This window comes from Sceloporus occidentalis, unplaced genomic scaffold (assembly GCF_023333645.1).
Source record: "Sceloporus occidentalis isolate IW3139 unplaced genomic scaffold, rSceOcc1.0.p SCAF_309, whole genome shotgun sequence".
Taxonomy (NCBI): domain Eukaryota; kingdom Metazoa; phylum Chordata; class Lepidosauria; order Squamata; family Phrynosomatidae; genus Sceloporus; species Sceloporus occidentalis.
Window position 1 is genome coordinate 1 of NW_028317289.1, and position 27,738 is coordinate 27,738.

The 27,738-nt window shown below is 46.5% G+C and overlaps 1 protein-coding gene across 1 annotated transcript in view; it reads left to right on the plus strand.

The window, feature by feature from the left end:
- Window positions 1-2,448: 2,448 nt before the first annotated feature.
- The window catches only part of LOC149274928 (PIN2/TERF1-interacting telomerase inhibitor 1-like), a 37,384-nt gene continuing 12,094 nt past the window's right edge, over window positions 2,449-27,738 (plus strand). Inside the window, exons 1-6 of the mRNA XM_089505090.1 lie at window positions 2,449-2,467; window positions 3,164-3,273; window positions 4,478-4,570; window positions 5,819-5,897; window positions 7,057-7,149; window positions 14,793-14,875. Of these exons, the coding sequence (XP_089361216.1) occupies window positions 2,449-2,467; window positions 3,164-3,273; window positions 4,478-4,570; window positions 5,819-5,897; window positions 7,057-7,149; window positions 14,793-14,875 (477 nt within the window). The remainder of the gene's footprint in view (window positions 2,468-3,163; window positions 3,274-4,477; window positions 4,571-5,818; window positions 5,898-7,056; window positions 7,150-14,792; window positions 14,876-27,738) is intronic.

The window sequence follows — 27,738 nt, forward strand, 5'->3', positions numbered from 1 at the left end:
TTTATTTCGATTTTTGTACCTTTCCATTTTAATACATTATAATGTACTGAATTAACTGAAAAATATAAACGGTTCATTTTAATAAAATTAACGCCTGTGTCGTTTTTATTTCGGGGGAGGGGTTTTTTTGTGTGGCGTCGTTTAAGCAGAATTCACAAGATTTGGGGGTATTGTGGATGTGTTGGGCAGCGGGAATGTTTTTTTTAAAAAAAAACCAAAAACCTTTATTTTAAGTGGGACAAAGAAGTTTATTTAAAAAGGAAGTTTTAATAAGTATTGAGTATTGGGGGCAGTTCCCGGAGACCCCTTCTATAGAAAAATATGGACATTCTGGAAAGTGTTCATGGTGGGGGGCCGCTGAAATGGGGAAGGATTTGCAGAATAAACATTATTGGGAAAGAGTGAGGGGTCTCAGTATGTCCGGCTTGGGGGAGAGAAGAGAGGGGGATGGGAGAGACGTTTAAATACGTAAAGGGGTTCAACAAAGTACAGGAGGGGAGTTTATTTCAAAGGAGGAGGAAAGTTACAAAAGGTCATAGACCAGCGGTGTCCAAGTTATGGTTGATGGGGGCTTTAGGGTTAATTTAGGGGCAGTTATGGTTGATGGGGGCTTTAGGGTTAATTTAGGGGCAGTTATGGTTGATGGGGTATAAGGGTTAATTTTATGCTGATGACTGAGGGTTAACTTAATTAATTTAATAAAGTTAACTGAAGGTGCAGTTATAGGTAAAGGGGGGCAAACTCAGGGGAATCTAAATCCTGGGGGCAGTGAAGATTATTAATGTATTTATTTATAAAAGTATGGTATCAGTAATATTCTCTGAATGATTCGAATCTCTGTAAGATCTGGATCCCTGTAAGATTCGAATCATTTGAATCTTCGGATCATTCGAATCTTTGAACGACTCTCTGACTCTAGGAGTCATCGTTCCTCTGTGAATGAATGAATGAATGAGCTGTAACCTGACCCCAGAGTCTGTGTCTGAGTGCTGTGCAGATGACTCACAGCTCTAGGATCAGGTTACAGCTGAATGATTCACAGACTGAACCGCTACAAATGAATCGTTCAGTCAACTGAACCGATTCATCCGGATCACTAAAAAAGAATCGGATCAAATGAACGATTCATTCATGATCCGGACATTACTAGTACAAAAGACCCTCCAACAGGTAAGTAGCAGGGCTCTTGTTGTAGCAGGGCTCGAGGTGCGGGCCGCGTAAGATCGGTTGCCTTGGCTGCGGGCCACATGTTGGACGCCCCTGTCATAGAGGCTTAGATGGATTGCAAGGAAGTTTCACTTTACTGAGAGGGTGGTAGATAAGTGGTACAGCCTCCCAGCAGAAGTGGTAGAGGGTAATACAGTGAGGGTATTAAACATGCATGGGATAGACATACGGCTCCTGAATCTAAGACGAGACCAACGACTCGGCGGACTAGACGGGGGGGCCAAATGGGCATTGGATACCAGCCAATGCTGCAAGAAAAGCAACCCCCCCCCCGGTTTGAATAACTGTATTGTTGTTTTGGGCTCTCTTGCTGGAATCTTTGCTCCCGGGACATCTTATCGAGTCTCTCGGATCCCTCTGGCCGGCCATTTGTGATATCAGGAGGGTGAGCCGAGGGACCTGGACCGTACCGCAGAGAGGACAGCGACGGAAAGGGCTGAACGATATGTATTGCAATAATCCCAGTTATGTAGAGTCCTTCCCGGCCCCCCGCAGGGGATGTGTTCCATTAAACACGCCCCCTTCTTCACGTGTACGGATATTCCGGGCCGGATTGGGGGTAACGAGGGGGTCCTGGCACTTTAAGGCCGGCAGCAGGATATGCCAGGCTGCACATGTAGCGTGTGGACAGGGCAGGATATGGCGCATTGTCAGGTGGCTGGTCCGGGCCAAGTTGCTGCTAGCCAGCTCTAGCAACGACCTGTGAGATTTCCAGGGGGGTGTAATGAGATCCCCCTCCCAACGCACACATGCGCAGAAAGCTTCTTTTTCATTTTAAAGCCATAAATACATATTAAAGCACTTATAATGTTATTAATAATTATTATGCACCCATGTCCCTTTAATCTTCACATGCATGAGCCACTACATACATGATATAAATACCCAGGTTGCATAGCATCCTATTGCAGGGGAAGATAATAGAGGGACTATGTCTAGTGCAGCAGCTGCGTACTACATTTCCCAGCATGCTCCGCCCGACTATAAATTTCCAGGGCAAGCAGGGAAATGTAGTCCGTGCGCTGGTTGGTTGCCGGCCGCTGAGAGCATTCCATGTCTCGCAGCAAGTGCGAGACTCCTCAGAGCCCCGCCCAAATGTGACATCACAGCCGAGCGACCGGCGCGCTCCTTTTGACGTCATCCAGCGGTGCTGTTCCTGAGCTCCCGTGTCTATCGCCCATCTGATCGCGCCGTGACGACGAAGGGAAACCTACCGGTACCATGGCGATGCTGGCTGAGCGTGAGTAATGGCGTCCTAGTGCCTGTAATTCATTTAGGAGGGGGAATTCTGAGCCACGTGGTTGGAGCAGTGGCAATCACTCCCCTTCTGGCAGTCAAAGTGTTAACACCACTTTTCAGATCCTTACCAAATATGTATGTGACTGGTCAGTGTACATCCGAGCACCCCCCCCCTTGACCATAGGAGCTTGCACTCTAATACAGTAGGTTCATTTTTAGTTACTGATTTTTTTTTTATAGCACTGCCATGGTCTCTAGCGCAGTAACCCTAGAGCCTTAACTGGGGGTCTTGGCACCTGGGGCAGGATACATGAAAAATGCCCCTAAGATGGGCACTCACACTACTCCCAGCACTCCCGCTACTCACACTACCTCTGGCATTCACTCAAATGAAACTCAGATTCCGCTTGCAGGCAGTCACAGTTGTGTCAGACACTCTAATAATAACATTCAGAGACGGCCACTTGGGCACTCACACAACTCCCAGGCACCAATGCCACGGCTGCAGAGTCCCTGTACGGAGCTCGCTGTATGAGTTTAAATCAACGGACCTCTGTCAGGCAACGAGCCGGAATAAAAAGCGGCCGACTGAGTGTTGGGAGAGCCTTTCCTTTCCGATTAGCTTTCTTAATAGCTCTGCGCGTGTCTGCTGGGTGACTTCCGTGTACGTTCATAACGTTAACCCTCTTAATCTCAGCTCGTAGGAAGCAGAAGTGGTCGGTGGATCCCAGAAACAGCACATGGAGTAAAGACGAGTCCAAATTTGGCCAGAAAATGTTGGAAAAGATGGGATGGTCTAAAGGCAAGGTAACTGCTATAACCGCACTTAACGCCAACATCTGCACCGTGCCTGCGCAATGGGGCGTTTTAGTAGGGGGGAAGAAATCCTTCTTGACTCCAAAATAACCTCTTATTTCGTACTGAATCAAAAAACTATAACTAACTATTCCTCATATTATATACTCCCCCCCCCCCGTATAACTAATACCGTCCTTATAACCCGTTATATCCTGTATATTCCTCATATTATATATTATATACTCTCCGGCCGTATAACTAATCCCGTCCTTATAACCCGTTATATCCTGTATATTCCTCATATTATATATTATATACTCTCCCCCCCCGTATAACTAATCCCGTCCTTATAACCCGTTATATCCTGTATATTCCTCATATTATATATTATATACTCTCCGGCCGTATAACTAATCCCGTCCTTATAACCCGTTATATCCTGTATATTCCTCATATTATATATTATATACTCTCCCCCCGTATAACTAATCCCGTCCTTATAACCCGTTATATCCCTGTATATTCCTCATATTATATATTATATACTCTCCGGCCGTATAACTAATCCCGTCCTTATAACCCGTTATATCCTGTATATTCCTCATATTATATATTATATACTCTCCACCCGTATAACTAATCCCATCCTTATAACCCGTTATATCCTGTATATTCCTCATATTATATATTATATACTCTCCTCCCCCGTATAACTAATCCCGTCCTTATAACCCGTTATATCCTGTATATTCCTCATATTATATATTATATACTCTCCCCCCCGTATAACTAATCCCGTCCTTATAACCCGTTATATCCTGTATTAAAGTTCTTGTAGCGCATTGTGAAGGAGAAATGACCTCAGGACATGTTAAAATCGGTCACTTTTCCCAAGCCCTTTATTGTAGACCCCCCCCCCCTAGACAGAGATCCACTGGCGGTGTGATGGACGGGAGGGATCCTTGCTGCAGGTGACGAAATAGAACGTTTTTAAGGTTCTCAGCTGATTGGTTGAGGCACGTGATGACCTCATCAGTGTGCATCTGCAGCCCGTTCTCGGTAGAAAACCAGGTTATCTCGGTGTTTTCTGCTGTTGCAGCTCCTTGCGTTGTTGGTCCGGTTTGCGGTGTCGACGGTGTGTTCGGGGGGCCGGCGGTGGAGACGGCGTGTTTCGGGGGGCCGGCTGTAACTTACAGTCTCATTTTGTCTGCAGGGTCTCGGAGCTCAGGAACAGGGGTCCACGGAGCACATCAGGGTGCAAGTCAAGAATAACACTCTGGGCCTTGGGGCCTCCGTTAACCATGAGGTATTAACCCTTTGCATTGGTTATTTCTAAGTTTGATGCATCAGTGATGGCTGGTTTTATACACTTTACCTGAAGGCTGCCACCTTACCTGCTTCTGTCAGTCAAATTATGTTATGGACCACTTCTCATGTTTACCCGCTGTACAGCGCTGCAGAATTTAATGGCGCTATATAGAACAGTAATAACTGAGACATCTCAGCAAATGTAATACCGACAGATCCTGTCTGAAAACTGACCCCGGTGCAATTTGAGTACCCAGCACCAGTCATGTCTATTAATATTATGGATACCGTTGTAAGGTTAAGTACCTTATCTATCGATTTATGTATCGGCGCCATATCCGGCAGCGTTTTAGAAAAAATACCCTTATTATAACCCCACCCTAAAACAACAAGCCATTAGCCCAGACCTCTGATGAAGCTCTGAGGAGCGAAACATGTCAGGGGGGCTACTTGCCTGAGTTTTTAAGTAGCCTCTGTCACTGGTCATAATTGAATTATTTCTGTTGTTAGGACTGCTGCCATCAACAGTATGTATGACCTAATATTAGTGTTACACAGCTTATGTTACTGTGACGGATACCTTTTATAGTAGGACTGGTGACGCTGGTGTTTTTAAAAATCTTTTTTTTGGTTATACCTTTTAATAAACATGTTAATAAAAGTCATGTTTTAGGGTGGGGTTATAATAAGGTATTTTTTGATCCCGTGAACGGGATTGGTTTATTTGTAGTTGTAACTTACCCTTGTCCCCGCTGGGGCATTATTTTGGAATTGTTTTAGAAAAAAGTATTTATTCACGCAACATCTCAATTTAATGTTTCCGTTGTACAGCGCTGCACAATGGCGGTGCTATATAAATCTATATTGCTAGTGTCCACAAGGTGGCGCTGTGGTAACACGTATTTGGCTATACATATCGATGACGGGATGGTCAGCGCCTCCTGGTGGCCATTCCTCCCCTCTTCCTTCCAAACCAAAGGGTTTTTTCGCTAAAGCGAGAGTTAACAGGAGAGCCTACCGCAAGAGCTGGCCCTGTATAATGTATAGTCAAATCAGTGAAGCTTCTTAGCAGTCTCTTCACACATTGAACTTTACATTATACAGGGCCAGCTCAGACCTTCATGCTGGAGAAACCTGCCGGAATTGAGGCTTTATAATGAATAGCGACCTGAGAGCATCTCCTGACGTCACCTGGTGTTTGTGAAAGATGCTGGTGATTTCTAAAGCGTGTTTATTCCGTCCCAAGGATAACTGGATAGCCCATCAAGACGATTTTAACCAAATTCTGGCTGAGCTCAATAACTTCCACGGCGGGGCAGATTCTGGTAAGTTATGAGTTAATTCCTATGAAATAAAATCCGTCTGCTTCCAATCTGTTGGAACTCTGCAGTCCGCATTCTTGCACGAGGTTTGCCGGTAAATCCCGGTGATCCCGTGTTGGTAACGGAGCTAGTTGGCCGAAAGGCAATTTCACTATTAAATCCCACCCGATGGACACGCTTGGTGCCCCTGCTTTCCGCTCTGCAGGTCCGATGTACATACCTGCGGAATAAGAGGGACTGCAGTAACGGTTATCGTCCGCGTGATGCCGGTAACATTTCACCATCTACTCCATCGCTGACAGCCAAACCTCGTCTGAGATCAGTAATTACTGCAGGGTACTAAATCAGGCAGAGCCGCCACGGTGGTCTCCGGGCTATAACGTCGATGGATTTGTGCAGTGGTGCATGCACTTTTTTAAAGGTTAAGGAATATTTTTTTCCTTTAGTATAACTCTCAGGGCTGTATACAATAGTGACCCCCCCTAGCTGTAGGCAGTAAAAAAATAAATAAAAAAAATCTGGGTTTATCTCATTTTGTCCCAATAAACTCCCTGTATCTGCAGACCCGGAGCCGCTGTTGCTGTCAGTCATGTGATATTTTTGGGTGACTTTCCCGGCTCAAACACCACACTGAGCTGATGCTTTATGGCAACGCTAATGAAGTCCGTTCCTCCATAGACTTTCATTAGTCAGAGAGTCCGACCGGATGATTAAGACTGAGCAATTCTATTCCCCCCCCCCACAGGCAGTATGATAAGGAATCAGACTGTTTGTTTAGTAGATCGGGGCTCAGATAACAGAGCAAAAACTAGAACTGGTGTAAAATAAACCAAAAAAACTGCACAATATATTTTTTCTTTTTTATAAGACTATTTTTAATCAGAAATAAGAAATAACGAGTGGGAGTTCTGCGTTAAAGTGACTTGGAAGTGTAATATTTCATGATTCTGCTCAGGGTCTAAAACTCCAGCTTTTGATGTCATTTCCTCCTTGGGATAGTCGTATGTTTGTTTATTCCATGCCGTCTTAAATGTCGGAGGCCGCCCCCGTAAACGCCTTTTGGGGTTTGTTGTTGTGCGGGTGTTGCTGTCAGAGTGCTTTATTTCTGTATCTTTCTGTGAATTGAATGCTCAGAATCTTAAATTCTATGATCGTCTTCTAGATCCGCCTCCTAAGGAAGAGAAGAAGTCGTTTAGCCTGGAAGAGAAGTCCAAATCTTCCAAGAAGCGCGTGCATTACATGAAGTTCGCCAAAGGTAAGCGTCTCGCCCAGAGATGGGTTCACTTTTAAATTGGCGAGCCAACTATGTGAATGAGCAAAAACTCAGTTAATTTGTACCGATAAATGTGACTCCAGAACGTTGGCCGAGTACATAATTTTGCACCGGTTGCGTAAGATCTCGATGATCCCAAATGTGCCTCATTTTCAGCGTTTTCAACGTTTTTGGGCAGCAAAGATTGAAAAGTGGTCTTTTCACTACAGCAACCAATGGAACGGTCCATTTAACATTAATATTTCATCGGTTGCTATGGCCTTTTTTTTTATTATTATTATTTAATCCATACTATTTATTTTGTTTCATGTTTTACCAAAAACTGTTTGTTGTCAAAGCCATGATTTGTAGTTTATGGTGTTCCTGTGATTTTTTTTTTCTTGCCCTGTTTGGGGAATTATGTGAGGTTGATTACTCCATTACTGCAGCGCTTATCATATAAGTAAATATTCTGTATGTGGAACTTTATTTAATATCTTCAGCCGGTCACGGAGTTCTCCCGATGCTTTTCTCCCTGTCCCTGAGTCGGTCGGTTATGTTGCGCGATGTGGAGAGAGTAATTATATGGGGTGGATAATTGTGAAGTTAGTGTGTTTGGCCTGGGGGTGCTTCAGACAAGCGCCTTTAAACATACAAGCCACGATGCAATTATTCCCCCCCCCCCCCCATGTAATTACAGCTCGTACTGACAAACATGATTGCTACACTGCGGTGATGAAATGGGCCCAATCCTTCTAGAAGAGAGCTGACATCGGAGGTTACTGCGACTTCCATGCGCGACCTGTGCTTCCGTGCGCTATGGGGCTTCTGCCGCCACCAGGGGGCTACTGTGAACCAGGTGCCGTTCACAGGTGTTCCTTGCTTCCCGGTCACGCATGCCGGTGTTTCTCAGCCCATACATGTATATACTGTAGGCCCGGGCACACTGGCCCCATCCGGCCCCCGTCTAGTCTGCCTGTTTCTCCTGCTGTAAAGACCCGGACTGTAATAAGTCGTTGGTCTCGGTAAAGCGCAGCTTCCCTATCTAATCCCGTGATCTTTAACGTGATCCGTGGTCACGGGCAGGAACCCGTAAACGTGCCACCACATACATGGCTGTCACTTTAGCTCCCCCTCCCCTGTGCACACGGCTGACACACTAAGGGTTAATCAAATAAAAAACACAAACTTTTAGGGAACTTTTCAGTTTCCATGCAATCCGTGTCCGCTTTTATGTCGCATGACGATTAAGCATCACCTAAAACACGCTGGGAAAACCAGCTGATGTTTGCACAGGGGCCGCGCTGCGGATGTTTCAGCTATTCATTCGAAAGGGTTGTTTTTTAAATGTATTTCTTTTAGTCCTGTGGTTATATAAACGCTGTTTTGGGCCCTCTTGTTAAACTTTTTAAAGAGAAATTCCGCCCAAATATTTTATTACTAGTATGTTTTCAAAAACCTTTTTCTTTTTTTTTTAAGCTAGTTTTTGCCCCATAATGTTTTCATGCAGCTGCTTGTGTGTATATCATACTGCCTGTGGTATTTGATAAAATGTCTCGGTCTTAATCACCCGGCCGGACTCTCTGACTAAAGAAAGTCTATGGAGGGACGGACTTCATTAGCATCGCCGTAAAGCATCAGCTCAGTGTGGTGTTTGAGCCGGGAAAGTCACCCAAAATATCACATGACTGACAGCGACGGCGGCTCCAGGTCTGCGGATAAAGGGAGTTTATTGGAAGAAAATGAGATAAAAAGAGGTTCTTGTCACCGACCGACATTACAGCGCTGGGGGGTTATATTACTGTATACAGTGCTGGGGGGTTATATTACTGTATACAGCGCTGGGGGGTTATATTACTGTATACAGCGCTGGGGGGGTTATATTACTGTATACAGCGCCGGGGGGGGGTTATATTACTGTATACAGCGCCGGGGGGGTTATATTACTGTATACAGCGCCGGGGGGGTTATATTACTGTATACAGCGCTGGGGAGTTATATTACTGTATACAGCGCTGGGGGGTTATATTACTGTATACAGCGCTGGGGGGTTATATTACTGTATACAGCGCCGGGGGGGTTATATTACTGTATACAGCGCCGGGGGGGTTATATTACTGTATACAGCGCCGGGGGGGTTATATTACTGTATACAGCGCCGGGGGGGTTATATTACTGTATACAGCGCTGGGGGGGTTATATTACTGTATACAGCGCGGGGGGGGGGTTATATTACTGTATACAGCGCTGGGGGGGTTATATTACTGTATACAGCGCTGGGGGGTTATATTACTGTATACAGCGCTGGGGGGTTATATTACTGTATACAGCGCTGGGGGTTATATTACTGTATACAGCGCCGGGGGCTTATATTACTGTATACAGCGCTGGGGGGCTTATATTACTGTATACAGCGCTGGGGGGCTTATATTACTGTATACAGCGCTGTGGGGGCTTATATTACTGTATACAGCGCGGGGGGGTTATATTACTGTATACAGCGCTGGGGGGGTTATATTACTGTATACAGCGCTGGGGGGGGTTATATTACTGTATACAGCGCTGGGGGGGTTATATTACTGTATACAGCGCTGGGGGGGTTTATATTACTGTATACAGCGCTGGGGGGCTTATATTACTGTATACAGCGCTGGGGGGGTTATATTACTGTATACAGCGCTGGGGGGTTATATTACTGTATACAGCGCTGGGGGGCTTATATTACTGTATACAGCGCGGGGGGGGGTTATATTACTGTATACAGCGCTTGGGGGGGTTATATTACTGTATACAGCGCTGGGGGGGTTATATTACTGTATACAGCGCTGGGGGGGTTATATTACTGTATACAGCGCTGGGGGGCTTATATTACTGTATACAGCGCGGGGGGGGTTATATTACTGTATACAGCGCGGGGGGGGTTATATTACTGTATACAGCGCTGGGGGGGTTATATTACTGTATACAGCGCTGGGGGGGGGCTATATTACTGTATACAGCGCTGGGGATATGCTAAAAATCCATAGGGCTCCCCGTTAAATTCATCATTATTGTACAAGAGCTTTTTTTTCAAAATGTTTATTTTGGTTCATGGGTGATCCCGTTGTACAGCGCTGCGGAATATGATGGCGCTATATCAATAAATAATACTTCTATTGCAAATAACAGAAATATAAAAAGCAAGCTTTCTTCCCCCAGTGTCTAAGTCTTTCGCCTTGGAGATTCTGTTCATCATGAGATGGGGCCGTTTTCGGCCCACCGGTGGCGTGTGACAGCGGACGGGTCTTTATAACACGGCAGGTGTTGCGTGTTACATGATCTCTACCACATCTCATACCCTAAGCGCCTTCCACCCTCCCTGAAAAATGGTTGCCTCACAGCAGCCCGCATTTCGGGGTAGATAAACCGGTTTTGTCCCCCCCGGTTTTGGCAGCGTTACGTGACGGCTCCTCGGGGGGTCAGAAGTTCAGGCTTGCGAAATACGGAACGTTTAACGTGTGAAGGCTGTTTCTCCGGCGCCCCGGGGCTCACCTGGGTGGAGGCGCACTGCAAACACACATCTATTAATACGCAGGGAAGGCCTATAAAATCCGCGAGAGGCGGGGGCGGAATAAACCTGGCCGGGGACGATAGCGCCGCGATTCTGCCGCCTACCGATGAATCCGGATTCCTCTCCAGACCTTACGCTTTACCCCATGGGAGATGGGAAAGCGGTGATTTATACCACGGGGGGGGGGGGACCTTTAATACAAGTTTAACCCTTCCACCCAACCTTCCTACTCTTGGACCCAGGAGATCGGACTGCTTGCTTTACACAGAGGAGCCGCTTTGGAAGAACACGACTCTGTTGCTAAGCAGCTCCAGTATCTCAATAAACCTTTTTTTTTTTCTCCTCGTTACTTGGTGCAGCACTTAGCTAGCGATTATCTACCTGCCGATGCACGGTGCAGCAAAAATGCAGGTGTGCATGCGAGAAAAGGGCTTCTAGGGGCCCTCATTGGTGATCTGATATCAGAAGTCCGCTTGGGTCTTCCTTGCCAGGTTTCCCATCCTTATTTAAAGACGGGGGGGGGGGGAGTGTAGATGGGACAATGGCCCGGGGCCTAATTGATAAGCTCTATGAGACTCTGGGCACTATTCACTAAATTGTCAGATTTGTGTTTCAGCTCCTCGATTTCACTATTCACTATGGGGGTCCAAGCTTGGCTGGCCCTGTATAAGGTATAGTTAAATGAAGATATCGTCAGTCTCTTTACACGTTGAATTATACATTATACAGGGCCCGCTCAGCCCTTCTGCCTGGGATGGGTAGTGGATTGAAGGCATTGGGATAAGCTCCATTATGTGGGGGTTTTAGGGGGGGTAACACTCGAAGTCGCCCTGAGATCTGTGTGTCGGTACGTGAGACTCTGTAAGAAAACATGTTTGTTTTGCCGGCGGAGAGTTCCTTCCCTGCGCGGAATGAGGGGCTGCGACGAGGAAACGGGGGGGGCGGGGGAGGGCACGCCGTCTTTGATGCAGCTGCTTGCTTTCAAACAAATATCGCTGAGGAATTCTGCCCCTGATGCATAAATCGGCTTAAATGTAAGCATTTCATTAAAAAAGACATAAAAAAATTCATAAATTTGATGATCTTACCAAAATGTGTAAAAAAAAAAAATAAATAAATAAAAAAAAAAAAAAAAAAGTCTTACTTTGGAAAGAATATAAGGAGATTTTTAAATATTTTCTTAACAAATATTTGTAATGCTTTTGTTTTACCTAATCAGGAACTTTAATGCCCCAAAATATGCCAACACGTGCCACTTTTCCCTACAAGGAAAAAAATAAACAAAATCTATATAATACCCGGTTTAAGGGTTCCGGTTGCGGCGTGGATGCATCAGGACTTGCTCACCGATAGGTTAGAGGAGACTTCGGTTTAACGTGCGCTCGCTGGAATTTTTCGCGATAGAGTCATGGTTTCTGTTTTGATTTTTTTTTTTTTTTTTTTTTTTTCTTTTTTTCCTTTTATGATTCATTTGTGGAATCCTAATCCTTCTCTCGGAATGTTGGGTTCTATAAATTATGTAGACAGCGGGACGACCAAAAACGTAATCCTAATTTATGCACAACATTGGAAATAAATGTAACATACTGTTTGATTAAAAAATAATAAAACAAAAAAAAACCACCTAATTTAGATGTATTTTGTGTTTGTTGGGATCCCTGGCGTTAATCACCTCGCTCTTCTTGGGGTACGCGAGAGCCCCCCAAAAGTCTTGTTGAAGCCTCAAAGGAGAAATTAGATTATTTTGGAATTTACCAGATTGAGGACGTTTTTAGCCGGATCGGAATCGCTGAGGCAAGAGCGTTTGTCACCGAGACTTTCTGGAAGGCGGCGGGACGCTTGCCAACTGAACACTTGACTCACTTCCTCCCTCTCCACCTTCCCCGGGCGTCCCAGCGCTCGCCTTCCCCCGAACGCACAGAGTTCATGTGAAAAGAGGTGTCGCCCTGACCTGACGCGGCTCATTCCCGACCGCCGTGTGCAGGAATCTGAATGATGTATCAGCCCGGTCTCCGCGTTCCCTTCCTGGTCCCGTGAGCGTGCAATCACAGGGCAGAGGGGTCACGCTCCTGGGTGTCTGGGGCAAACGGGAACATCCCGTAGCTATGCCCTCTATCATCTTTCAGGAGGACAGGTGTTGAGATGCACTTTATAGACCGTTTTACCGGTAAGCGCTGTGTCTCTGAGATGCCAAGGGTTTGGCTGAGCGTCATAGGAGTTCCAGAAGTCTGTCTTCCCTAGGTACCCCAATGCGAAATGCATGAATGGCAGCCATAGTGTCGAAGGCCTTGTGCCCGGCAGAACGCTGCATGGGCAGCAGGTTTATCGGTTGGACTGTAACTCCCATAATGCTGGGCCGGCACAAACCTCATAGAAGGCGGAAGATGCACACACAAAAAAGATTTCTCATTAGAACAGATTCTCGCCTTATTGTCATTTAGAAATGGTTGGGTTTTTGTTTAGGCGATTATCAGCACCTCTAACATAAAAAAGCTTTCTTCAATACCTTTTAGTGTGTTTTTGCCTGTGCTGCTTCTGCTCGAAGTCTATTCCGTGTATCTACTACCCTTTCCGTAAAGTGTAGTTTTCTCACATCGTATTTCTTCTACCCTCTAGCACGATATTGAATTTTATTTTAATATTGTGCATTTCTTAGCATTGCCACGCCGCCGACCTGCGGAGCGGCTGAGAGTCATGGGGGGGGGCGCTGACTCTTTCCTATTTCTCCATGACGGTCGCAGCCACGCTGCCGAACTTAAAGGAAGCCCCCAACATGTAGTGACCTCCTGCTTCTTAATAGATCTATGTGACCAGAGGTGTTAACCCTTTGTGTGTCAGTACCCAGCTGCGTTTAGATTGTAAGCTCTTGTGACCGGCTCTGTCACACGCGTATGTATCATGCGGACCCGTCCGCGGTGAGGCAAGGAACCAGGTTATCCGGGTCGTGCGGGAAAGCTCATTTATTTGTGACGCACATCGGCACATGTATTTATTTAATTATGTCATTACAGCAGCTATGAGCTGATCACCTGCAGCCTAATCCCTGGGCCGAGACCCGCCCATCACACCTGCCCATCACACCCGCTCATCCCGTCGCCCTGCGTGTCGCTGCAGAGCCCCGTGCTTAGCACTCTCTCCTTGTGTTCACTGCTGTGCGGTATCCAACCCCCCCCCCCCCCCCAAAAACCCAAACGTGGTAATAAAAATACAATAAGTATCAGAAGTTGAAGAAAAACCTGCTTTTATCTCATTTTGTCCCAATAAACTCCCTTTATCTGCAGACCTGGAGCCGCCAGCGCTGTCAGTCATGTGATATTTTGGGTGACTTTCCCAGCTCAAACACCGCACTGAGCTGATGCTTTATGGCGATGCTAATGAAGTCCGTTCCTCCATAGACTTTCACTAGTCAGAGAGTCCGGCCGGGTGATTAAGACTGAGTCATTCTATTGTTCCCCACAGGCAGTATGATAAGGAGTCGGGGTGTTTAGTAGATCGGGGGTCAGATAACAGAGCGAGGATCATACAAACGGCTGATATGCAGCTGCCTGGAAAACTACAATTGGGGTGAAAAAGAGAACCTTTTTGAAGACTTGTTTTAGTGTCAGTAATAAAAATATTAGGAGCCCCCCCAGTTCTTAATGCGGTAAAACAGCCTGCAGAGCTTGCACTCGGTTGAGCTGTGACAGGCAGGCGTCTCGCTTAAGGTCATGAAAAGATGACATGGGAATTCGCACAGCTTATCTCATCACTCCACAAATCCTTCCTTTAATTGCCTCCATTGCTTAACAAGTTTGAAATTACCTAAAATTGGGCATTTTCATGTAATAATAACCCCCCCCCCCATCCTGCTTATAAGAGGTGGGGGCAATGAGTGGAAGGGTTGTTCGTATTTAAAAACATGAATAAAAAAAGTACACCGGACACCGGTTTAACCCCACCGTGCATCTTGTTATACCCCGGGGCCCCGAGTCCTGGAATATATAATATCATTGTTACAAAGGGCCGGGGGGTTTCTGCGGGGGGCAACCTGAGTCTGGCATCTGTGTGACCCGCTTTGGAGATCATCGTGATTAATAACATTCCGCTTTTCTAACAGGGAAGGACCTTTCGTGCCGCAGCGACACCGACCTGGCCTGCATCTTTGGGAAACGAGAAAAGACTAAGAAGGCTTCTCCGCAGGTACGGTTTTTTTTTTTTGTTTGTTTGTTTTTATTCTGTGCAAATTAGTTTAAATCCGTTCAATCCCGGAGTTACATTTTTTATGTTTTGTGGCCAGACACTCATTCAGACAATCGGCACATTTAATAAAAGGGGAGAGATACTATAACGGGGAGGAATAATCATGCAGGTCCTGAAAACAAGAAGTGAAGATTGTGTTCACTCAAGAGCAAAATTGATCAAGATAGACTAAGGTAACTCGGTATCTCCGGGTTGGGGGAGAAATGTTAGAACAAGAAGCCAGAATCTAACACTAGAGGGTCAGAGGCCGAGATGGAAAGTAAGGAAGCTTTACTGTACGGAGAGGGTGGTACATAAGTGGAACAGCCTCCCGGCAGAAGTGGTAGAGGGTAATACAGTGAGGGTATTAAACATGCATGGGATAGACATACGGCTCCTTAATGACTAAGGTTAGAGTGTAAAGCACATCGCGTGTTAATGGCGAGCGGGGGTCTTCAGAAGCGTGTCGGTGTTCTCGCTCTGTTCATGGAGGGGTCAGAGTGCTGAAAGGTGAGCGCTTTGGGGAGAGCTGCAGCTGCCCGGGGAGAGGAAGCGAGGAGGAGCGCAGGAATCTGCCACGCCTGCCTCGTACCCAGAGGTAGAAGAAACGCTCGTTATTTTCCGTGGAATGTGTCTGATGTCACCGGCATGCGCATCGCTGTGACATCACTGTGACGTCACCGGGACAGATGTAGAAGATAAGAAATGATTGCACCAAACGGAACAAAATGAGTCGCTCGAGATATTTACCACGAGCATAAACTAACATGAACTTACTGGTACGGCGGATCGGCCCCCGTCTAGTCGCCCCTCTCTCCTGCGGTAAAGACTCAAACCTTAATCAGTCGTTGGTCTCGTCTTAGATTCAGGAGCCGGATGACTACCCCATGCATGTTTAATACCCTCACTGTATTACCCTCTACCACTTCTGCTGGGAGGCTGTTCCTCTTATCTACCCCCTCTTGGTAAAGTAAATGTTCCTTTATTGCACTCTCTAGTTTTAGGCTGTGAGCTCTTCTCCCAACATTTATACTTCCCTTCTGCATATGTGTGTGATATCCCTCCTCTCTCGGCTCTCTTAGGTTAGAATGAGTGTGAGTGTGAGCTGCTATTATCACGTACTGGACTCGGAGTCGCCGTGTAACCGGCCGGAGCTCTTTCTTGGCAGGGTTGGATTATCTGATTTGCGAGATGGTGATTAATGCTCGGTCTGCTAAGTGCGCTCGCCCCGTCTTAGCGCGTTTCAGGGCGCTGTAATAGCGGCGTTTGATTCATGGAGGGTCTCGGCTCGGTCTCCCCCTTCATTTGCACACAATAGCCGGAGCGGTGACACCGCTGGAAACGTACAATCTCTGCTCAATATTTCGATCCGATTGTCTGCCGCCCCTCCGGTAACCCAGATCCCGCGAGTCTCCCCGCGTCCCCTGTAACCGCCGTCCACCGTTTAACCCTTTTGGGGGAAGTCCTCGTGTGGGAGCCGGCGGGGGAGCCTCTGGTGATGTTGAAGGCTCCGACATAAACGTATCAAGACGAAACTAACTCTGACTTACATACCGGCGCCTGAAGAGTTAAAGTGGGGTCTTGTTTAAGGTAGAATTTAATACTTTAAGTAAAATTCCATAGGTGGAGCATCTTTCATGTTAGAGGGAAATCTGAGCTTTTGGACGGCGAGAAATTAGATCAATTGGGATTCGGTTATAGCCGATCTCCCCTCGTCGGCATCTCAGGGGCCCTTTAAACAAGCGGGGGCCCTAAGCAGCTCCTTATGGCAGTTAAATGAAGTCAAGGTCTAAAATCGTGTGTTTAAACATCTATTTTTAATAGTCTATAAGTATTTGGGAAGGTTAATGAAACGCTTTTGCTCCCTTGACTCTGGTGCTTAGAACCTTTTCATGCCCATTCTAATTCTTTGTTGTTTTTTAGAGGCGCATATATAAAAAAAATATTACCGGTTACTGGGCCGTGAAGCGCAGACCCGCTGGGCTTTAACACGTGCCGTTACTCTTGGGCGTTCCCTTTTAATACTCCTGTACATTTCAAGCGCGGTGGATACACGTCCACGCCTTCCAGGTGTCTGTGGCTCTGTCCGCAAAATACCAGGTGTGAAGTAACCCTGTCTTCTTCATACACTGGGTTTGCCTGGCATACCTCGGGGCACCTGAGCTAGAAATAAGAGGGGGAGGAATGTTTACTGTTCCACATGAAATGACATCACAGTGGATCTGAAACTATTTTTTTTTTTAATATAAATATTTTATTTTGTAACTAAAATTCTTAGCACAAATTGTAATGCGTTGTAGTTTGTGCATCCGTGCAATAATCAATATATTGTTTGTCTATACGTACAAAACAAAATGTAGTTCTCATTCGCGCGCTCTCTCATTCGCGCGCGCTCTCTTTCGCGCAGACGGATTCGCGGAGAAAGAGAGAGGTGCTGAGGCTCCGCCCCTTTGCGGGAAGTTCTCCGGGAGGCCTTGTGAACAAAAGCTGATACCGAGGAGTAGCAGATGAACGAAGGCAAGAAGCTTTGTTTTTTTCTTTGTTTGCTCATTTTCGGATGCTTACGAAGAAACGAAACTGGCAAATTTTGTTTAAATTTTAATTTTTACAAATCTTAAGACTAATATAATACAATTTTAGAATTTCTTTTTTTTCTTTTCTATATTTTTTTATGGGCTCCTCATTACAGCCCAGAAGGAATAGAAGAAGAAAACACGCATGGCTTTTATCACCTCGCACTTCCTGGAAGCCTTCTCCTTCATAATATTTTTCTTATTCCTTTTTTTTTTTTTCCTCCCCATTTCCTTCCTCCATCCAGCTGTGTTTCCTGACGGAGTCTTATCAGCGATATGGATTGGTGACTCCAGCGCAGTTACGGCCTGGAATGCTAGCCTGGCTTTTATTTATAAGGTTACGGGCCGCTGCGGCAGGGAATTACAGGAATAGTAACACGGGTGACCTCACCGCGCATGTGCGTTAACCCTTTCGTACCCGCGCGTTTCATGTGCTCCCCAAACGGCGCCCCGTAAAATATTCTTCTAATCGAAACATGCAGGAGATAAAAGCTCGATTATTTCTTTTTTTTTACCAGCGTTTAAATAATCTGGTCTTTTCTCACAATAAAAGTAGACTGTTTATAGTTTATAGTTTTAATTTTTATTTTTTTTTATATTTTTTTAAACCTTTTTTTAATATATTTATAAGTTGACGGTTGGTCATTTTGCTGGGATGGCCGGTTTCCGGTCTAGAACTAGAATTCCATCCAGAGAATGTGACCGTTAATCATTGTGTCGAAGTATTCTCTGCCTATTTGATTAACCCTTTCCGTGCCGTGCGTGCCCACACAGGGGTTAAAGCCTCTCATTTCTCCGGCTCCTTGTTAGCCGGGGCGAGCGAAGCCCAGAGGGGACCCCTCGGTGATTTATATCTCCTTGTTTTCGCGTCCGTCGCTTTTCCCGGTGCTAAAAAGAGCCGAGTTGGCTTTAATGCGCCTCCTCCGGCGAGAGAGCGCTAGCCGGAGTAAAGCGAGCAGCAGCAGCGTGTGAAAAATTGGCCTCCGATTGGCTAATTAATCAGTCCGAGGGATGACACGGCTCTCGGCGAGAGGGACCCGCTGCGGAGGGGAGCCCGGCCGGTGATAAATGGTTTCCCAAAGAAATCATATATCAAGAAACGTCGTGATTTTTAACAAGGCTGCTGGATGCTGATCGCGTTTATACCGTCTGCTTTTTGCTGCCTTGGCCTTTCATATAGGATCTGTACTGCCCGGGTGTACGTACATAGGATCTGTACTGCCCGGGTGTACGTACATAGGATCTGTACTGCCCGGGTATGAGTACATAGGATCTGTACTGCCCGGGTATACGCACATAGGATCTATACTGCCCGGTTATACGTACATAGGATCTATACTGCCCGGGTATAAGTACATAGGATCTATACTGCCCGGGTATACGTACATAGGATCTATACTGCCCGGGTATACGCACATAGGATCTATACTGCCCGGGTATACGCACATAGGATCTGTACTGCCCCGGTATACGCACATAGGATCTGTACTGTCCGGGTATGAGTACATAGGATCTGTACTGTCCGGGTGTACGCACATAGGATCTGTACTGCCCCGGTATACGTACATAGGATCTATACTGCCCGGGTATACGTACATAGGATCTATACTGCCCGGGTATACGTACATAGGATCTGTACTGCCCCGGTATACGCACATAGGATCTATACTGCCCGGGTATACGTACATAGGATCTATACTGCCCGGGTATACGTACATAGGATCTATACTGCCCGGGTATACGTACATAGGATCTATACTGCCCGGGTATACGTACATAGGATCTATACTGCCCGGGTATACGTACATAGGATCTATACTGCCCGGGTATACGTACATAGGATCGATACTGCCCGGGTATACGCACATAGGATCTGTACTGCCCCGGTATACGCACATAGGATCTATACTGCCCGGTTATACGTACATAGGATCTATACTGCCCGGGTATAAGTACATAGGATCTATACTGCCCGGGTATACGTACATAGGATCTATACTGCCCGGGTATACGTACATAGGATCTATACTGCCCGGGTATACGCACATAGGATCTGTACTGCCCCGGTATACGCACATAGGATCTGTACTGTCCGGGTATGAGTACATAGGATCTGTACTGTCCGGGTGTACGCACATAGGATCTGTACTGCCCCGGTATACGTACATAGGATCTATACTGCCCGGGTATACGCACATAGGATCTGTACTGCCCCGGTATACGCACATAGGATCTGTACTGTCCGGGTATGAGTACATAGGATCTGTACTGTCCGGGTGTACGCACATAGGATCTGTACTGCCCCGGTATACGTACATAGGATCTATACTGCCCGGGTATACGTACATAGGATCTATACTGCCCAGGTATACGTACATAGGATCTGTACTGCCCGGGTGTACGTACATAGGATCTGTACTGCCCCGGTATACGCACATAGGATCTATACTGCCCGGGTATACGTACATAGGATCTATACTGCCCGGGTATACGTACATAGGATCTATACTGCCCGGGTATACGTACATAGGATCTATACTGCCCGGGTATACGTACATAGGATCTATACTGCCCGGGTATACGTACATAGGATCTATACTGCCCGGGTATACGTACATAGGATCTGTACTGCCCCGGTATACGCACATAGGATCTGTACTGCCCGGGTATACGTACATAGGATCTGTACTGCCCGGGTATACGTACATAGGATCTGTACTGCCCGGGTATACGTACATAGGATCTATACTGCCCGGGTATACGTACATAGGATCTGTACTGCCCCGGTATACGTACATAGGATCTATACTGCCCGGGTATACGTACATAGGATCTATACTGCCCGGGTATACGTACGGTATACATAGAAGCTCTTCTATTTCTTTTTCTTGTTTATAGATAAACATGATTTTAGAGAGCTTAGCACCATGCGCTTCAATGGAGCCTGGCTTACTAATCGCAATGGGATCACTAAAATCAGTCGCATATACGAGCTGCCATGCGCTACCCGCCAGTAGAAGCAGGTTGGTGAGGAGTCTCACTTTTAACTTGAATTAACCCTTCCATGACCAGGTTTTCATACCCACCATTACCCCCCCAGTCCTGTATTTTAGTACAGATAGGGCTTTTTTGATTACATATGCACGTATAAAATATATATGTAGATTTAGTATAAAGTGTGTGTACTGTGTATATTACCGTATTTGCTCGATTATAAGACGACCCTGATTATAAGACCCTATAGGAAAAAAGTTTTACCAGTAAATGTTAATTCATCTAAAGTATTTTTTTTAATGAAAGCTATGATTGAGAAAAATATTTTGGTTTTATTTCCTTCTATTTTCCAACCTGCCCCCCCAGTTATGCACATCTGACCCAGAAATGCCTTATACCCCTATATGCCACTCTGGCATTTAGAGGGTTAAAAGGCATATTATGGGGAAGAGTGGCATATAGGGAGGTTTAAGGCATTCATGAGGCAGAGTGGCGTATAGAGGGTTAAAAAGGCATTTCTGGAGGCAGAGTGGCATTAAGGGGGTTAAAAGGCATTTCACAGAGCACCCTGCCTCCAGAAATGTCTTATGCCCCCCATTTAACACTCCCATTCCCCCCCCCCCAAGTTACCGGTGCTTCTGACTTCCCTGTAGCCGAGGCAGCGTGTAGATCCCATGCACTTTTGCTGCAGCCGGAAGGAGGCGTGGCTAGCAGTGGGGGTTGTCTGCGTCCATCGCGCAGACCTTCCCCGACTGTCAGAGATCAGAGTTCCCCGCACCGGTCCCCTGCAGCTGCGGGGGATCTGGATCTTAGTCGTCTCATAGTCAGACCTAATTTGAGGTCTGATTATAAGACGACCCCGATTATAAGATGAGGGGTATTTTTCAGAAAAAAACCTCGTCTTATAATCAAGCAAATACGGTATGTGTTTGTCATCTACAGGTTAGGTTCCATATTTTGCGTGGGTGCGCAGGCATTCCTTAGTGATTGGATCGCTTCCGATACATTTAGCTCCTCCCCAGGCGTTCTCTGCTGAAGGCAGGAAGTGTACCGCACTACGCTCACTGAGCATGCTCAGTAGAACGCAGGTGCTTGCCAGCTGGCCATAGGCTATATCTGATCACTGATATTTTGTGTGTTTATGGATGTGATTGGCTTCAGTGACTTCAGTCGGAGTTCTAAAAAATATACTATTTCAAGGCGTTTTCATTTCCCTAAAACTTCAAATGACAAATTTTATTTGTTTTTAGTAAAAACCCTGTGATAAACCCCCGTGCTTTACATGTACTGAGCCGAGTTCATTCGTTTGCTGTAAAGTACGGAAAATAATCTTTTCAACCAATGGCGTGTTCCCAATAGATGCGTCGCTACACTGGTTGCTACGGTGATAAGAACACAATGTTCGTTAAGGACTTTTTTTTTTTTCTTTCTTTAAATGCGAGTCATGCTGGAAGTGAACGTGTTAATTAGGATGTCTTCGTAAGCTCTTGTAACGCGTGTCCATGGGTGATACGGTTTGTTTTCCTGCGTGTCCCGTGGATGCGATGACGCAGCCGGAGTGGTGACCCCGCGCAGCGCATGCATTGGTGCCGTGTGCAGGGGGGGGTCCCACGTCGCCCTCTCGAAATGCAGCGGGTGTGTGACAGCACGTCGTCCGTCAGACAGCTCCCCACTTAACCCGACGGTCACATCGCTCCGGCAGATTTATGGCTCCTTTCTCTCCTCGAGGCGACCAAACGCAGAATAGAGAGGAGTTCATTGCCGTTTATCATCAAACTTTCCTCTCTTTATATCCAACCCCATCAAACGTTAATCAGTCGTCGGTCTCGTCTTAGATTCAGGAGCCGTATGTCTATCCCATGCATGTTTAATATCCTCACTGTATTACCCTCTACCACTTCTGCTGGGAGGCTGTTCTATTTATCTACCACCCTCTGAGTAAAGGAAAACCTCCTTACATTCCATCGAAGCCTCCGACCGTCTAGTTTTAGTATTGGAGCCAATGAGTCCATGGCATAGACCTTAGCGGATCACAGAAAAGCAACACAGACTTTGAAGCCATTAGGTTTCTATGGCAACCACTCGTCAGGACCTGCTTCTGTTTCACGTGACAATTAGTTGTTCCCCGCAAAAAGGATTTAACCAAAATAAATACATTTAGCAAACGTGAGATTGTTGCACGTTAACCCTTCTAATGCCGGGCTAGCTACTGCTTTACCGCCCCCCTGTGCGGCCGAGCCGGACGGACCTGTTCCTCGCCGAGTGAAACGGTGAAGGAACCGGTCGTTTCGGCTCTCGCTGGGGGAAAACCTCTGTTTCTGTGCGTTCTGCCGTGGCAACGGTCCCCAGGAGCCTTTTGAGCGCTTGGGGCCACAAGCCGTTTTCTCTCACCCCCGGGGCGTGTATGAGAGGAAATTGGTCTCTTTGTCAGTCCTGTCCGGGGTGATTGATCGTTATTAGCCATTCAGCTGCCGGGGCGCAGGCAGCCATGTAGCTTTGAGTTAATATTTAGTGAAGCGTCGCCGCGCCGGCTTTTTTTTTTTTCTTGTGGCAACCGACTTATTCCGGCGGCCGTTTTGTAGCAAATTATCTGTGGCAGAAGGTGGCAAAGCTTTTTGCTCCAATCAAGTAAATCAGGCCCTTTAAAACAACTGTTTCCATGGCGATTGCACTAACCGGGAATTAGAAGGCACAGGCTATGGGCAGCAGCTGTAATAGTGCGCCAGACCCCCGCTAATGAATTTGTGCAGTCAGGTCCCAAAAGTGTCCTTATCACCACGGTAACTAATCTGAAACTAGACGGTCAGAGGCTTAGACTTAAGGTCAGGAAGTTTTACTTTACTGAGGGGGTGGTGGATAAGTGGAACAGCCTCCCAGCAAAAGTGGTAGAGGGTAATACAGTGAGGGTATTAAACATGCATGGGATAGACGTACGGCTCCTGAATCTAAGACGAGACCAACGACTGATTAAGGTTTGAGTCTTTACAGCAGGAGAAACGGGGGCCGGATCGGGCAGATTCTGGCTACCAAATGGAAGACATTTCCTGCGCTCCATAAAGGAGTTAGAGATCCGGGTCTTTGTCACCAGGGGGGGGGGTGGTGGTAACCACGGCCTCCTCCCATACCAATTACTCAAACTGCCCCGATGGGGTCAGGTGGGCGCTGCGCCCGCGTCTCATAAATCTCTTCCTCTGGAGTGGAACGTTGGAGCGCGTTCTCACATTCCGGGTCGGTTTCTGGGTTAATCGGGTGAATGCCGTTACTGGAGCGGACAGGCTGCCTGTAAATCATGGCGGTCGGCTCCTTGCCACTGGGCAAGTCACGCTGTAGGTCACTTCATGTACAGAGCGTGGAGGGGGCTGTTACATGGCGGGGGTCCCGGGATTGTGCTCATCGAGGTTAACACAGAATCCGAGCAAAATAATGTAATATACGGGGTGTCGAGGAAAGAGCGCAGTTCTGGGCTAGTGTTATAAATGAAGAGCAGTTGCCATGGAAACCAGTGGAATGTTTCTGCTAATTTTATATGTTTTGTTGGAATACCTCAGCTGTGCCCCCATGCCATCTCTTGGCAGGCAGACAGGTATCAGTCCCGTTGGCAATAGCCCCATCTGTCCTGGCGCGCAGGAGCCGGCCGGACGAGTCACCTGAGAGGTCACACAGTAGCCGGCCTCGACACAGTGCGTTCAGCGCGCTGTTTATGCCTTACCTCCTCTGACAGCCATTCATACCCCCCAGGCACCGGGCCGCGGCGACTTTCTTTCTACCGTTGGGTTTCTTGGTTACCAAACTGGAAAGGAATGCGGAGAGTTGGACCTGATAAGAGACCCGCTCGGAGCTCCCCGCGTGCCAAGAAACACTCCCATCTCTACTGTGTTTCCGCTTCACCGAAACGAACGTCTCCCAACGCTCCCTGCAGCCCGCGCCAGCTTGCTTTTCCATAAAGGGTTAAATGGGCATTAAAGGGACACTCCAGCCATCACAACTCTTTGTGTATGATGGGCTAAATCCCCCCCCCTTTGCTGGAAGCAGATGTATAGAGCAAGAAGCGCCCCCTTTACATCATCGCCGCATCCCCTTTACATCATCGCCGCATCCCCTTTACATCATCGCCGCATCCCCTTTACATCATCGCCGCATCCCCTTCACGTTCTGATGTCACAGAAGATGCCACCAAATGCAAACAAGTTAAGTTCACTGTGGTTGGAGCCCCCCGCGTATCGCCCGTATCGAGGGGGTTTACGCTAATTTTATATATCTTCTAGTGTCTTAATTAAGGTCTCTGGAGGCTCGGCAAATACATCCGCAACGATGAATGGCCATTTTTCTGCTTTTGTTCTGTTTTTATTAACCACTTCGCAAAGTCCGCTCTAATTGGGTCCGCGAGGACTCCGCGCCTCGGACCGTCAACCGCTTCGATCCATAAAAGCGAGGCCCTTCCAAACTGATTTATTTGACGGTCTAAACAATAAAGCCGAGACCCCCGCTTGGCAGAAGATTAACCGGCTCTGATGGGTTATTGACATTAAATATGATGTTAAAGCGTTTGGATTCTAGGGAGGGGGGGGAAACGCACGCAACACGGATGTTACGTTATCAATTGGCAACGTAGTGGAATTTCAGGTTTGAAAAAAAAATAAAATAAAAAAATAAATTTATCCTGGAAAAAATTAATAAATAAAATAAAAATAAAAACGATAAATCAAAAACCCATCACCCTGAAATCTAATAAGAGAAGAATCGGTGAAAGAAGCGCTTTGACGTCTTCGTTACGTCGGGGCTGGACAGTTGATGGACGTCAAATCTCATCGGCCCCCCCTCTGCTGGAAAAGCCCACTTGCCCAATGAGGCGTTGTGGCCGTTATCTTTAGTACATCGCGGAAATATCCCACGGTGGAGCCATTTGGCTCGTCCATTCTGCCCATTTTTCTACTTCTATAGGACCCTAAATCTTTACATTTAATTGCAGCGCCCCAGTAGACTTCAGAGCGCCGTTACTATGGGTGGGGGGGGCCTGAAAATGAACAATAACACGATCTGAAAAATGTGAGAAATGCCCGTTTCTGACGGACGATGCGATCCTCGATGGCCAAATCCAAACAAAATGATGTAGAGATTGACTGTGTTTATCATCTGGGGTCTTACTACGTCCGTCGGAGAGAGAGCGTCAGGAAGCCTCCCCGAGGGCCAGAGGAAGCGTCGCCACGATGTGACCACCTGTACATTCAACATCGTCTCTTATTGTATGGAATTCTTTGTTGTCGTGATCTTTTTGGACCGACTTGAAAGTTCTCGAATTGTCGCGTTAGGCTTTGAAGGCTCCGTGAGAAGCTGCGTGTCCCGGGCGGTTTATTTCGCGAGTAGGGCAAATTCTGGACGTTTTTCCCCCTGTCTCGTTTGTAGTTTTAAAGCCAGCCTCATGGAAGCGGAGATTGGTGTCGGGCTGCGAGTCAAACAGCTCTGCGGAGTGTTTCCCGTAGGAATGCTGTGCTGAGCTTAATATCATTTAATAAAAGGAGCCACACTGTAAAAAAAAAAGACTGCGAAAGTCCTATAATGTGGGGTCCAACCCAGAACGCCCGTCGGTGGTAAATTGCTCCCTCTGGGTAATCCAAGAAGACAATAGAACGGAATAGACTGGTACGGAACATTGTTCCGGTAGTGTTCTAGGTTATACAACTATATATATATATGTGTGTCTGTCCAGAATCCTTTGCTCTGCATGTGTATAACTTAATTGTAAGCTGTTCTGACTGCCCTTGTGCAAGTTGTACGCCGTCCGGCCCTCTGCAGATTTTAATAGCGTGTTAATTTATTCTGCGCTTTCACATCGTCGGACTAGATGTACCAAATAGTTCTTGTCTGACGGCAAATTATGTTTCTTACGTTATGATTTGAGTTTATTCTGTTTATATACAGTAATAACTTTTGTTGCATAATTGTTTGTACTAGTGTGGGTTTTTTTTTTTGTTTTTTTTTTTCTGGCGGGTGGCTTCTGCAGCAGTGAACGTTTGGGTTATGATGTCATAGGGTAGTGTCGGAAATGAATGGAGTTAAAATACACCCACGATTCTTATGGGTTGATGCTTTAAGTTAATGAGTTGGAAATTAATCTCTATCCTGGAATATGTCTGCCATCACCTCACTTCTCAGTATTGGGTTTGGTTGCCACTTCCTCGTTTGGCCTATGAGATCACAGGAAGTGATTTGCAATCTGCTCTACAACTTCCTGTCCGGACTAGTGGAGCTCTTCCTGTTCAAACAGCCGCCATTACAAGCTGCTCAGCTTTTTTCTCTCCAGCCGGCAACCTCTGTAAGGGTCGGGCAGCGTGGGGAGCACAAAAAAAACATTAAAAATCTCTTAACTATATTAACTATAATCTATATTAGATAGATTTTATAAATTTTTAAATTATCAAATTAGTTTTGACAAAGAATTAAGTTTATTGGGGCTTTTAAGGCTGTGGAACCCGGTGATACCCTCGAACCCAGCAAACATTATCAACTTCTCGAAAAGAGGGGCATCATGGGGAGTTAGAGGGACTGTCGAAACTGCAAAGGGACGCTTTGTACGTGTTTCTCCATATACGCATTACTGCAATTCACTTTTAACAATGAATTGCTAATTATCGACCTTTGGCTCGCCGTCGCCTCCTGCCATCCTTCCCGGAGACTGTTTGCTGGTTGCCTTCACGGGCCGATCTCGAGCGATTCCACCTCACAAAGAAGAGAACGGTCTGCTGGATTTTCTGAGAAACTGTATCTGTTTACAGAAAGGCTTACGGCCGTTCCCCGAGCGCGCCGGTTATATCGGGAACGCGTTCTCCGCGATGTAAGTCGAGAACCTTTATGACTGCAGATGGCGCCTGAGGAACCGTGATGGAGATCCCCCGGCCAACTGCTCCGATTTCTTAAAAGTTGGTTTTAACAAAGCCTTTTTTTTTTTTTTATATTTTAGCTTGAAAATTAGTCTTCCTCGTTCTGGTGATAAGGCCTCTGATCTACAACCAGGAGTCGGTGCGAAAAATGGTGGTGTCGGCATAGCAACCAGTAGTCTGCAATACTATTACATCCGTTTCTATGGCAATATTTATTATTTATTGATTTGTATAGCACCATCCAGCGCTGTGCAATGGATAAAGGAGACATAACTGGTAGTGTGTCACCTAACAACTTGGACAGGTGAGGAGGCCCTGGTCAAAGGAGCTTACAATCTAGATGAAGGCGGGATATATTACACACCAGCTAAATTAAGCG